The 14,306-nt window shown below is 40.9% G+C and overlaps 1 protein-coding gene across 1 annotated transcript; it reads right to left on the reverse strand.

Annotated features, from left to right (window-relative positions):
• Window positions 1-1,751: 1,751 nt before the first annotated feature.
• On the reverse strand, window positions 1,752-8,658 carry LOC110509739 (syntaxin-2). Its single transcript, XM_021590815.3, has 11 exons — window positions 8,309-8,658; window positions 7,537-7,626; window positions 7,219-7,318; window positions 6,569-6,643; window positions 5,319-5,392; window positions 5,114-5,222; window positions 4,687-4,760; window positions 4,376-4,513; window positions 4,088-4,198; window positions 3,423-3,527; window positions 1,752-3,082 (listed from the first exon to the last, which is right to left on the reverse strand). The coding sequence occupies exons 1-10, from the start codon at window positions 8,336-8,338 to the stop codon at window positions 3,423-3,425; spliced, it is 906 nt and encodes a 301-aa protein (XP_021446490.1). The 5' UTR covers window positions 8,339-8,658; the 3' UTR covers window positions 1,752-3,082.
• Window positions 8,659-14,306: the final 5,648 nt, after the last annotated feature.

Raw genomic sequence — 14,306 nt, forward strand, 5'->3', positions numbered from 1 at the left:
CAATGACATTAGTGGTGGCATATGGTAGAGAAATTAACATTAAATTCTCTGGTGGACAACTCCCTAAAAATACATCTGTGGCATTGTGTTAAGACACAAAACTGCACATTTTAGAGTGCTCTTTTATTGTCCCCAGCAGAAGGTGCAACTGTGTAATGATCATGCTGTTAAATCGTCTCCTTGATATGCCACACCTGTCAGGTGGATGGATTATCTTGGCAAAGGAAAACATGCTCACTAATTTGTGAGCAAAATGTGAGCAATAAGCTTTTTGTGCATATGAAACATTTCTGCTATCTTTTATTTCAGCTCATGAAACATTGGACTAATACTTTACATGTTACGTGTATATTTTTTGTTCAGTATAGACATACAAATAATTTCCTCAGAGGATGGATTCCCATGTTTTTTCAAATTGTCTTACCTCAGTGGTAATCAACTCTTTTTCACTATACTCTCTCCTCCCTTCTTTGCTGCAGATGACCCGACATTCCTTGGCAGTGTATTCTTTTGATATCAGTTGGTTTGGTCCTCCTTAGTCATGTAATAAAGGCAGCTGTGTGGCAGAAAGGGCAAATGTAAGAGGATGTAGTGTGCAGATCACTGAGTGTATCCAGCTAAATGCTGGACCCAGCTACAAATGAGTGAATATTTGCATGTCTGAATGTGTCGTGCCTCCAGAGATAACACAGCAGGTTCAGTAGTTTCCATGGTTCCTATGGTGTGTGTTGGTACGTGCTAATGCAGGAGATTGTCATTAGATCTGTATTCTTGAAACACAGCCCAATGTGTTGTCTTTCTCATCCCAGCATTGTTGCACCCGGAGCTGCTTGCTGTGTGGCCATATGGCACATATACAGCAGGAGCAGAAGAGAGGGATGAGAAAATGAGAAAAGGAAAACAGTGACTAGAGGTGAATTTCACCTGTGATCGTAGCCGGTAGAGAAACTGCCCCCATGCCGGTATAACCAGAACTCATGAAGCTTCAGGTCATAGTCAAAGATAGTCATCGTGATCCCTACTGACATCTTCTACAATATCAAAAGTATAGACATGGGCTGTAACAACATTCAGTACAACACACTGGAACAAGTGGCACTTTCAATTATTGTTCATAACACCATGTCCTATTGAAAGCAGAAAGGTTAAACACCTTAAAATTACAAGGATATAGGATGAGAATAGGTTTAATGAGGTGGGGTCTATAAATAGGCACTAGACTTAGCTGCGCAGGTTCTGGCTGTGTCCGTCTCTCCTGGTGAGGACTGCAACACTATAAATACCAGTGGAGGCTGGTTGGAGGAGCTATAGGACAGGCTCATTGTAAATGGAATAAAAGGAAGAGTCAAACATATGGTTCCATTTATTCCATTCCAGCCATTACAATGAGCCTGTCCTCCTATCGCTCCTCCCACCAGCCTCCACAGACAAATACCCTCTCTCCTCCTGTAAGTGTGTTTGGATACATGGGCTAGAGCTGCTGATACCTCTACTACAGAGAGCGAGGGGGTAAGGGAGATGGTTGTGTATAGTGTAAAAGCCAGGACAGGAGCCAGAATGGATAATTGTTCAGCTCCTTTGATTCTTCAGTGACCAACAGAAAAACAGCTTTTCATTGAGGCAGAAGGAGTTGTTAAAGTAAAACAAGGATGAGTAGCAATATCAACCTCACTTTGCTCAAAACATGTTCAAATTAAGATAATTTGATTTCTATGAAACAGCAGGATTAACACAAACTATTACAGGAAAGCTTTTTTTTTTTTTTACACTGCTTTATTTTTGCTCTCTCTTGGTTGGCTATCATAGATACTTTTGAAGTGAAAGAACATTGAAAGAGACACTTTACATATCAGCTGGATTCACTTTAGACAAGTGATGTCATATCTTGAAGACTTGGACAGTGCTGTGGTTAACTTAGTCATTTGTTGTAAGGCACTTGATGAAAACCACAGGCATAATGAAGTGTGTCCTGACACCATTCCCACCTTCCTAAATTAATTCTGACAACTGCAACACTTGGCTAAATTACATCCACTGTGCTGTGAGCTTAGTGTTTTGTGTATGGAAATATAATATTTTAAAACAGGTGCAGTAGTACAATATGATGTTTGTCTCAACTCCGTCAAGCACTCAGTCAGCAATGTCATATCAAGTTCATTATCACAGCTGTTAACAAAATACAGCACAAATAAATAACGAGTAACATCGGATACATGTTCAGGTGACTATAAAAAATACATTCTACAAAAGTTGAAAATATACATTTGCAATGTTCAGTGGTGTAAAGATATTTGATAAAGCTCTGGAGCTCGAAATGTAATAAGAGGCACAAAGAAACAGTCAAACATTCATTGATAGAACACATCTTCAAGTAGGGAGTACATCCAACCAATTCAGGAGAGGGAATACAAACAAACATGTAACTGGGATTTACTGATGCCATTTCAAAGAATACCAGAGGTTATAAGTAAACTGAGCGTAGGCTATGTGTATCTATTCTCATGGATACCTAAAATCCCCAAAAGGATAGTCAAACAAGGACAATTCTCCCTTGCGGGGACATTTCCCAGGTCCCCACAAAATGACAAAGGCTATTTTAGGTGTTAGAATTAAGGATAGGAGTTTGGAGAAGTAGAATGGAAATCAATTTTAGGTCTCCACAAGGATAGTAAAACATGCTGTGTGTATGTTTGTTCCTGTCAAAAGTGCATAGTGCATGTCTGGTTGAAAAGGTTTAGGAGTGAAACAGGAGATTCAGCACCACCCTCTGGTTGATACTGCAGGTGCAGAGTTGTCTTCTTCCTCAAATGCACAGCAGAAACTCCGCATTGGAGCTTTTACTCACTCCATGAGAGAGGAATCACTTCACCCAGCAAGGCATTAGTGGTCATGGTAGATATTTCAGATGGAAGAATGAGGTTGAGACTGATCATATATTGATAGTTTTTGTTTAAGGTTGTTTTTTTGAGGGGGGGCTTGGACAAATCACTATGAGACACTCAACCCCATAATAATGGCTAAAACGATGACACTAACAACCCCACCAATAGCGAGATAAAGCATTTTCTGTGAAAAAGAAGAGCTGTCCAGGAAAAGGAGTGGGGAACAAAAGGAAAATTGAATCAGCTGCATTTCCCAAATACATAGTATACAGTCTTTCATTAAAAAAGCAATGAATTAAGAACTAAAAGATAAATGTTAAAAAAAGGAAAAGTTCAGGGCCCTTACTTCCTATAGCCCACAGGCCAGGGGTGGACAGTCTTACGTATAAGTTGCCATAGTAATAAACCGGTCAGTATTTGACTAACGGGACTGCATTTAGAGAGTTAAATGCAAACTGCTATAGGACATGACAGTATTTGTCTACGTGTGTGTTAAATCAGGACAGACAGTGTTTGTCTGTGTAGATCAGTAGTAATTACCTAAGGCTGTGCGGTTGAGGGCAGTTTTAGACCCAGAGACAAACCAACGATAAGTGCGATTACAGCAAGCAGGATCACCACGACTATGGCAATTATGACATACTTCTGCCAAAACAAACAAGAAGCACAATGTTAGGCTTTATGTCAAAATAGTGTGTACTAGGCCAAACATACATTAATAAAAATATTCAAATAATTGTCTGTTTTAATTTCAAGTCACATTTATTTCCAACGGTCATTACAGGTAAACAGCACAAACATCACACAAACAGAGGCAAGGGCCATGGCTAACATTTCACAGTTTGTACACTTCTACAGGCAGTTTGCATAGCAGTTCTGTGCTTAACCTATCGGGAAGCTCTATGGTGTGATACCATCTTCCCTTCATCAAATGTGACGCTAGACTCCTGAGAGATTAGGTTCTCTGTGATAAATCTAATAAAAGCTTCAGGCGTGCGACATTAGCTTCACAGCGTTACAAATGATTGGCTGACCTTGAACGGGACATTAGCTTCATTCACAGTGCTAACTTGAATGGCATGTTCATTGGCAGCAGGACAAGCTATGGTTATAGTGGCTCATTTGACAGCAGTGGGTTTTGGTTCGTTGGGGACGGCGGTGGTGTTGCTCTTGAAAAGGCTGGGGAAACGGGGGAAAAGTCTTACCCTGCGCGCCGCTTTCTGGTACCGCACTGCCTTCTTGGTTTCCACTTTGGCCACACCGATGTACTCTGCTGCACTGCTCACGTTCTTCTCTATGTTGTTGATCATCTCCCCCTATTGGACACACAGGACAACACACAGATCACAATACAGGTTTTCCAGGGGATCTTTGAAACCATATTTAAATTCGTATATGCTTTTACATTGACAAATGTGATTATATAGGATAGAGGATTTATACACAAAGCAGTTTTGTTCCAAGACATTTTTCCCTTGTGACATCCATCTCACCTGAGTCTCCACCAGCATGGCCATGTCAACAAACATCTCGTGGAGCTCCCTGATGCTGGACTCCAGGCGGATGATGTCCTTATGGCGAGACTCGATCTCATTCAGAGCCTGGCGCGTGATCTGGGAGTCGGAGATGATCTGTACAGGGAGGAAGAAGTACAGGTTGAGACATTTATGATGTGGCAAAATAATCCACAAAGCTGTAACCGTGTAGAAGGAAATGAGTGCAAGAATTCAATTCACTTTTATACTTACATCTCTTGATTTATTTGTGTAGTGATACATGAGTGTTCTAAGAATATGCCACTCACATCAGAGGTGAAGATGGCAGGATTTTCACTGTGCAGAATCTCCTCCAGCTCCTCATCAGTGGTCACTTTCCCAGCTTCAAGAAAGAAAATTTGTGAAATCAGTTTTCCAATTTAACTACAAGGGCTCACTAACAGCAGACCAGTTACTAAAGAGCACACCTCCTGTTCCTCTGGTCACCTGACTACATATATTGCAACCCCTCCCCCAGACAACCCTGAAAACCGTTGCTAAGGCAGCACTAAACACAGGTGTCTCCTGTTGCAAGCTCCCCTTTCTGTAATCTTAGGGCGTGGCCAGGGTATACCTCCCCCTCTCAGAACACTCCTGTTTGCTGATAAAGATGTACAGCACACAGAAAACAGGTGACTGTCTAGGCTAAGAAGGTAATAATGTTTCTCTCTCTGTGCACGCAAACCCAGCACTCACTGATCTCCAGCTGTCTCTGAATCCGTCCTTTGCACCTCTCCCTGAAGGACATCTGGGTCTCGTTGTACACCGTCATGACATCCACAAACCAGCGCATCAGATTTGTGTGCTGAAGGTGGGGAGACAAACGGCACACACAGAGAACTCCATTAGGGTCTATGTCTGAAACAAATGTATTGTAGTTAACATGTGGTCCAGTTCTGACCTGGTTTGTCTGGATGCGCTGGTCCACAGAGGCTGTGTTTGCATTCTCATCCTCAGGCAGGCTGTCCTGCATGGCTGCCAACACACAGCAAGGCCCGGTCAGCATGACGCAATATACACCGAGTGTACAAAACATTAGGACCACCTTCCTAATATTGAGTTTCACCCCCTTTTACCCTCAGAACAGCCGTCAGGGCACGGAATCTACAAGGTCTCAAAAGCATTCCATAGGGATGCTGGCCCATGTTGACTCCAATGCTTCCCACAGTTGTGTCAAGTTGGCTGGATGTCCTTTGGGTGGTGGACCATTCTTGATACACACAGGAAATTGTTGAGTGTGAAAAACCCAGCTGTGTTACAGTTCTTGACTTACTCAAACTGGTGTGCCTGGCACCTACTAACATCCCCCATTCAAATATTTAGTCTTGCACATTCACCCTAAATGACACATACAAAATGTCTCAATTGCATCAAGGCTTCTTTAACCTGTCTCCTCCCCTTCATCTACAATGATTGATGTGGATTTAACAGGTAACATCAATAAGAGATCATAGCTTTCATCTGGTCAGTCTTTTCCTGGAAAGAGCAGGTGTTCCTAATGTTTTTAACACTCAGTGTATTACCTAATGCACACACACACATACTGTATGCATCAATACATTACTTAAACTCCAAACATACACTTGCATATGAAAGCAAACAATTAGTCCAACTTACAAGTGTATGCATCATCCTAACATATTCCCATACATGCAGAGGCAGTTAAGACACACACCTCTACATACAGATATCTTATCTATATTGTTAGCAGTGGGGGTCAAACTATTCCAGCCATGTGTTTACCTATGACCAGGTGTAGCTTTCCCGTACGTACAGCTAATTTGCAAGTCAAATCTCCCTTATAAACTAAACTCCCTCTGAATTGAGGGAAGTGTTCCCAAACTCATTATATAGTCCTCTCTAGTTCTCCCACGTACATATTATTTCATTCATACCCTACCTTACAGTCTAACTGATGTATTATGAACTCAGTTTAACTCACTCACCTTCCTAATATTGAGTTTCACCCCTTTTGCCCTCAGAACAGCCGTCAGGGCATGGAATCTACAAGGTCTCAAAAGCATTCCATAGGGATGCTGGCCCATGTTGACTCCAATGCTTCCCACAGTTGTGTCAAGTTGGCTGGATGTCCTTTGGGTGGTGGACCATTCTTGATACACACAGGAAATTGTTGATTTATTATGAACTCACTTTTTAACTTGGCCCGCACTGTGTTGGCATTCCTCTTGATTTCATTGGTGAGCTGCTCCAGTTCATCTTTGGTGCCTGAAGGGAGAAACATGGAGACAGCACATCAAAGGCAGCGAGTGACTGGTCAGAGGTGCCAATTGAAGTCACTACATGCTGCCTTTTACAACTGTTCTGGGAACATCTATAATCTGTTGGTGGCATATTGACCTGGTCTCCCACCACAGTGCTGTATAATATTAATATCATTCAGTCCAATGCAGGCTATTCTGTTGGAGCCATCGTAGAATAAAATGTTCATGCCTAGATATGACTGCAGATTTCTCAAATGTGAAATCGACATCCATTTCCATCAGAAAACATATGAAGCATTTAAGCAATAAAAAAAAGATTGTCATCAGCAGCCAAAGGTTGTCTGGCACTTCCTTAATCATGTGATAACATATGACTATTAGAGGAAATGGGCAGGCTGGTTGGGCTGGAGTTATAGGCAGTGTTTCCTGCCTGGCTCATTTGTATTTAATATGTGACTTTTCCAGACTGGACAACATCCTGGAGAGGAACCATTTTCATTCAAATGTGGTTTTCCTGTACTTTTCACATTTTAAGACAATTTGTGTGAATGTGTGCAGCTGTGAGGAGACCATACTCACTCTCCTCAGGGTTGGGGGCAGAGAGGATGGCGCTGTGTTTCTTCACCACTTCATCTACCTGGGAAGAGATCTTATCGATGAGGCGTCGCACCTCCCCCACCTTCCAAACACAACATGTCGCATTAGTTTACACACAACAAAGAGGCTTTTATAATCAAAACATTGTATTACCCTCACTGAGGGTTACAGTGACATTTGAAAGGAATCAACAGTCAGCAAGAAACAGAATACATTTTTTAACACACATTGGCTAGACTTTGGCAAACAGAGTTAGAGAAGACGCTTGACTATGCAAACTTAAAGCTCCAAGTAGACTACCTGTTTCAAGAAGTCATCCCTGTGGGAATTGTTATCCACTGTGATGGTGCCATCATCATCATCCACATTAAAAGGGTTATTGTTGCTGTTCTGTGAAAATAATTGTCTGATCAGTGGAAGGCCTCGGTAACCAAAGAAAATACTAGGCCTGCCATGCCAATTACATGTTATTTCAGCACCCCATTGTGAAAAATTAACTGCACAGTCCTACCATTGTGAAGTGTAATGCCAGAGGGAGAATAAAATAATTCCTAAAATATAACGTTACTCACATTAGAATAGCCTTAGTTAAAGCTATAAAATGTAAAAAATATATATTTTTTAAAATGACCTTTGGAGTCATAGGCATCAATAACCTTGACCAACCCATTTATAGGTACAAGAAACACAACAGTTCATAATAAATAAAATGTAACATCGACAATAGTAGCTAGGTGTAGGCCCTCATTACACTAACCTACCTGGCTGGCACACGGATTAAAAGGCTAACATATATATATAGTTATCGTACAGTACACCTGTTGCCATCGAAGAAACCGACAATACCAATAGTTCCTTAATGTTATGCTAAAGTTCAATAAAGCCTACAGCTACTGTAACAGACAAGAGTCGTAGTTGACTCGAAATGACTCGACAGAAACAATTCACATTTTCATGAACAATTTAACTGAAACTTAAAGTGAGAAGGAAAAAGAAACGCAAAGCAGACGTCCTAGTTTCTAGATATAAATGTTAACTAGTTATTTCCATTCTCTCCGATAGTGATACTCACCGCTGTCAAATCGCCCAGGCGGTCCCTCATCACGCCCTTCAACAACTAATTTGTTCAAAGCATGTGTAAGTAGACTTAAATACCATATAAATTCCTCTCTTGTTTAAATGTTCACGATAATAGTAAACCGTTATTCATTTTAGCAGTTTGTCGATTTTAAAAATAGTTCGCATTCAACAAAAAAAGCGCTTTTCAGAGACCCGCGAGACGTTTGGCCACGCCTGCATGAGTGGAGTTCTATTACCTACCTGACGTCAACAGCAGTGAGCTCTACAGGTGACTATAGGGGGTGATAAGTGCCAGAATTAAGCCTCGTGATGCTACCAATATCTTTCATCAAGTCACCAAACATCTTTTTTCAAAGTGCCAACGACGCGTTCACGTCACGTGACACGTACACGTCATGTACAAGTAGTGTTTAGTAGTGTTCATGTGGTGTAATGTGGCACTGACACATAATGTGTCAGTTTGCTTGTATGTTTATTATGAAAGATCTTACCTTATGTCACATGTTAGTTGAAGTGTCTGTTTTGTTCATTATTAAAGATCTCACCATGAGCGAACGTCTACATGTACATGATTTTGTAAAAAAATATTTTTAATTGCCAGAGTAACCTAATCAATTTCATTTGTCGATTTAGCTAAAATAGGCATATCACCTCAATACACAAATTATTAGGCTAGTTGATATCGCAGCAAGTCACCATTACTGTGTAGATATGCCTATTTCTCAGATCAATACAGACACAAGAGCCTTTTTGTTAGAGGTAGCCCTACTCAGAAATAAGAGGTCTCCAGCGGCAAATGTAAAAAATTTACTCGGAACTCGGCAATCTTTGACTTCTGACTTCAGTGTATTCAATACAACTGGGAACTCTGTAAAAAAAAAGCTCAGACTAGGATTTTTTGGTTGTTTTGAAGGGTCATCCAACTCGAAATTCCAATTCATAAACTCTGACTTCTTTCTCTGACCTGAAAATCACCGATGTCAATCTACTTTCACATATTGTTTGTCCACTCTGATGGCAATCATAGACTGACAATTGTAATTATGGTGTGTGGAATAGAGAGGAGGTGGGTGCTGTGTGAATGGGAGGTTCTGCATGTCACTTGTTTTCAACAGGCAGTCAGTCTCAGAAGGGGGACTCAAAGAAGGAGACTGCAAAGTCCAGGCGCTGCTGCTCTATTTGTTTTGAGTGTTTGCAGTGCTAGTGTTTTTAGCTAATCTGTGCAACTCACATTATGTGCCCAGTATGAAAGTGTTCTTGCTCTTTCTTAGCAGATAATGACAACATGACAACAACAGAAGCTTATGTAGTGAAAAGTTGGGAGGGTGGTTGGTAATGGAGGACATCAGGAGGATCCATGTCTGGGTGTTAGGCAGAGCTCCTAGGTCCTGGAGAACAGGAGCAGAGTAAAGGGAACAGGGTAGGAGACAGCAAACAAGCAAACACACAGGTTACAGGTTTATCAGGTATGTCAAAATACAGTTATTGAATTATTTAATTTAAATGTTTGATTAGACATACAATAATGTTATTGGCAGACAGAAAAGAAAGGATACCTGTCTGTAATGTTTTATGTCAGTGGGGTTGATGAGGGAGGTAAGGGATGGTCCCTGGAAAAGATAGAGAGATGAGATGAGAGAAACTCCAGGGTGGTGTCATGACCACTGGAGTTATACACCTTAACCGTACCTACATGGAAGCAGCTGTTACAAGACCCAGTGGTTAGCCTTGAGATTGGCTATTTGGAGAAACCCCTGGGCCAGTGTTGGTACTGCTGTTGTTGCCCACCACGAGGAGGCAAATGCAAACAGTTATCATCTAAGGTTTAATATTCACCTTAACGGATGGTGACCCCAGCTAGGAGCGAAAGAGCAGCAAGGTTTCCCAGGTCTGCTTTCCTTTTGTCCTTCTTCCAAGCCAAATAATTAACCCGGATAATTAACCCGCACTTGGTCCCCTTGATTCTCCTCCGGTGATTCTCCTTCTGTTTCTCCTGCGTCTTGTCCATATTCAGTCTCACCTTGATTGATGACAGAAATGAATGCAATTATATTTCATATTATTACAAATACATCTCTTATATATCTCTTGGAAGGCCAGAAAATAAATTAACAGTGGACAAGAAAATTTACTTGGTCTAAAACCTCCAGCCCATGCCTGAAGGTGGTCCTCGAAGGCGTTCTGATCTGGTTCGACAACTTCCACCACTTCAGGTGGAGTTTCAGTGATCTCAAAGTACGTCATACATAAATAGCAATAGACAAACACTAAGTCAATCACATGATTTTTATACCACGGTATATGCAATAATTGTATATACAATTGCATTGTTTATCTCAGTTAACAGCTGTGATTCCTGTCCGGAGAGCAGGCAATAGGGTGAGTACTCTGGAGGCCTGGACGCTGCTGTTGTATGCAAAGATAATTACATTTAGATTGTCCTCCCACCATTCCTGGTACCCGTCAAGATATTTGCCCATCCAAACCTGGAGTTCATCCAAACCTGGAGTCACCATACATGACACATTCACATTATAAATAACTCACTGAACTATCTATGTCAATTTCGAAAAAAAACTCTAAATTACTGGAGCCCTATGCAAAACAATGCTACAACAACTACATTATTAATCACTAACATGTAAGCTAACATTGACTGAAACTAACTAGCCTAGAGCTAACTAACACTTAGCCAAGCTAAATTTGGTTAGCATCAAGCTAGCGAACTGTTAAACGCTATTTTCGTACAAATATTAACACTAACACAATTTATTGTGACATCAAATATTTACATATATTACCAAAAGTAAACTGATCCTTTGCTCATACAAAATAAAAATAATTGGATCTAAAACATTGTTGAAAAAAATACAGAAAGTTCGGACGCCATCTTAATCCCTTCTCTTACATGTAAACCATTAGCAACCTAGCCAAACTCCATTACTTACAATGGGGAAAATACCAAACAGTTTTTCACTCAGCTAAAATTCCTTTCAATTGCCTTCAAACATCACCAAAGTCATGGACTATGTTATTACTGTGCCTTGCAAAACTATTCATCCCCTTGGCGTTTTTCCTCTTTTGTTGTAATTGAAATGGATTTTTATTGGATTTCATGTAATGGACCTACATAAAATAGTCCAAATTGGTGAAGTGAAAATGAAAAAAAGAACTTAATTCAAAAAAATTAAAAACGGAAAAGTAGTGAGTGCATATGAATTCACGCCCTTTGCTATGAAGCCCCTAAATAAGATCTAGTGCAACCAAATACCTTCAGAAGTCACATAATTAGTTAAAAAAAGTCCACCTGTGTGCAATCTAAGTGTCACATGATCTCAGTAAATATACACCTGTTCTGAAAGGCCCCAGAGTCTGTAACACCACTCAGCTACCGGACGTGCTACCTGTCCCAGACCTGCTGTTTTCAACTCTCTAGAGACAGCAGGAGCTGTAGAGATACTCTGAATGATCAGCTATGAAAAGCCAACTGACATTTACTCCTGAGGTGCTGACCTGTTGCACCCTCGACAACAACTGTGATTATTATTATTATTTGACTTTGCTGGTCATCTTTGAACATTTGAACATCTTGGTCATGTTCTGTTATAATCTCCACCCGACACAGTCAGAAGAGGACTGGCCACCCCTCATAGCCTGGTTCCTCTTTAGGCTTCTTCCTAGGTTCTGGCCTTTCTAGGGAGCTTTTCCTAGCCACTGTGCTTTTACACCTGCATTGCTTGCTGTTTGGGGTTTTAGGCTGGGTTTCCGTACAGCACTCGGTAACATCAGTTGATGTATGAAGGGCTTTATAAATAGATTTCATTTGATTGATAAGCAAGGGGCACCGCCAAGCAAGCGGCACCATGAAGACCAAGGAATTCTCCAAACAGATCAGGGACAAAGTTGTGGAGAAGTACAGATTAGGGTTGGGTTATCTGGACTATCTGTCTATAGGACCACTTTAAGCCGTACACTCCACACCACTGGTCTTCATGGAAGTGTGGCCAAAAAAAAGGCATTGCTTTTCGCCAAAAGGCATGTGGGAGACTCCCCAAACATATGGAAGAAGGTACTCTGGTCAAATGAGACTAAAATTGAGCTATCCGGTATTCAAGGAAAACGCTATGTCTGGCGCAAACCCAACACTTCTCATCACCCCGAGAACACCATCCCCAGTGAAGCACGGTGGTGGCAGAATCATGCTGTGGGGATGTTTTTCATTGGCAGGGACTGGGAAACTGGCCAGAATTAAAGGAATGATGGATGGCGCTAAATAGGGAAATTCTTGAGGGGAAACTTGTTTCAGTCTTCCAGAGATTTGAGACTGGGACAAAGGTTCACCTTCCAGCAGGACAATGACCCTAAGCATACTGCTAAAGCAACGCTCAAATGGACGAGATCAGGACGAGATAATTTCCGGTCACAACTTGCAGACTTGTTTACGTGTTGCTGTGCGTTTTGTTGTCAACCTTACTTTGCTACCTGACAACTTTACGGTTTTTACTTTTTAATTACCGTACATATTTTTAGGTTTTCCCTCACTCAACTTTTTTTCATTCAACTTTTTCACTCCGGACACTTTATCTGGACATGGTTCATCAGGACTTCCAACAGTCGACGCTAAGTAGTAACATTAACATGATGCCTTCTAATTGCAGTCGCTGTACTCATAATATACATGAGAACGATTGCCTTACGCCGAGGATAGCTGTGCTGCAAGCCCAGCTTCAGACGCCATCGTTAGGCAAGGGTAATTTCAGTGTAGGAAAGGATGAAACAGTGTCTGTGCCACCAGTAAGTCCAGATAGTAACGTTAGTATAAATCCTTTCTAAAACTGTTTAAATGATGTCTGTGAGTATAACAGAACTCATATGGCAGGCGAAAACCTGAGAAAAATCCAACCAGGAAGTGGGAAATCTGAGGTTTGTAGTTTTTCAACAAATTTTCATACAAGTGTTATACATCATAGCCTGGTTCCTCTCTAGGTTTCTTCCTAGGTTTTAGCCTTTCTAGAGAGTTTTTCCTAGCCACGGTGCTTTTACACCTGCATTGCTTGCTGTTTTGGGTTTTAGGCTGGGTTTCTGTACAGCACTTTGAGATATGTAAGAAGGGCTATATAAATACATTTGATTTGATTTGTTTAGGGGGAAACATTTAAATGTCTTGGAATGGCCTAGTCAAAGCCCAGACCTCAATCCAATTCAGAATCTGTGGTATGGCTTAAAGATTGCTGTACACCAGTTGAAACCATCTAGCTTGAAGAATGGACAAAAATCCCAGTGGCAAAAATCCTAGATGTGCCAAGCTTATAAACATACCCCAAGATATTTGCAGCTGTAATTGCTGAAAAAGGTGACTCTACAAAATATTGACTTTGGGGGGGGTGAATAGTTATGCACGCTCAAATGTTTTTTTTGTCTGGTTTGTTTCACAAAACAAATATTTTTTGCATCTTCAAAGTGTTAGGCATGTTGTGTCAATCAAATGATACAAACCCCCCAAAATCAATTTTAATTCCAGGTTGTAATGCAACAAAATATGAAAAATGCAAAGGGGTTGAATACTTTCACAAGCCACTGTAACCATGTTACCTCAATATTCTGAGTCATATTGCACATTTACACACTACATAACTGAATTAATAGGGTAAATTGATGAGACGGAGTTGTTAGTTTTCAGTAGTAGTCATTCTCCAAGATTGAAGAAGAAACCTCCAAGACATCACCATCTCACTAACGTACGCCATTGACATCAGAGCTCCCCCTAGCGGTAGTAATCATATACATACATTTCATGTAAATACCTGGGAGGCCTAGAAAATTATACAAGGGATGGTTCAATAAAATAAAACATAAAAAGTATGACCTTACGTGTGTGTCATATACACATGGCATATACTTGGGTACCACCTTGACATCTCTGATCTGCTTGCCTCAATAAATTAATGCCAGAACGTTGGTAGCCAGGATTAGCTATTTGTATCTAGTCT

This window comes from Oncorhynchus mykiss, chromosome 29 (genome assembly GCF_057628025.1).
Source record: "Oncorhynchus mykiss isolate SJ-2025 chromosome 29, ASM5762802v1, whole genome shotgun sequence".
NCBI classification, from domain to species: Eukaryota; Metazoa; Chordata; class Actinopteri; order Salmoniformes; family Salmonidae; genus Oncorhynchus; species Oncorhynchus mykiss.

What these genes read in the sequence shown, in the direction of transcription:
- LOC110509739 (XM_021590815.3), bottom strand. Translation starts at nt 8,338, where the DNA reads ATGAGGGACCGCCTGGGCGATTTGACAGCG. An exon ending in AGCGCATCCAGACAAACCAG is followed by an intron (nt 5,223 to 5,318) that starts GTCAGAACTGGA and finishes CCCCACCTTCAG; the next exon opens with CACACAAATCTGATGCGCTG. An exon ending in CTGCCATCTTCACCTCTGAT is followed by an intron (nt 4,514 to 4,686) that starts GTGAGTGGCATA and finishes CTCCCTGTACAG; the next exon opens with ATCATCTCCGACTCCCAGAT.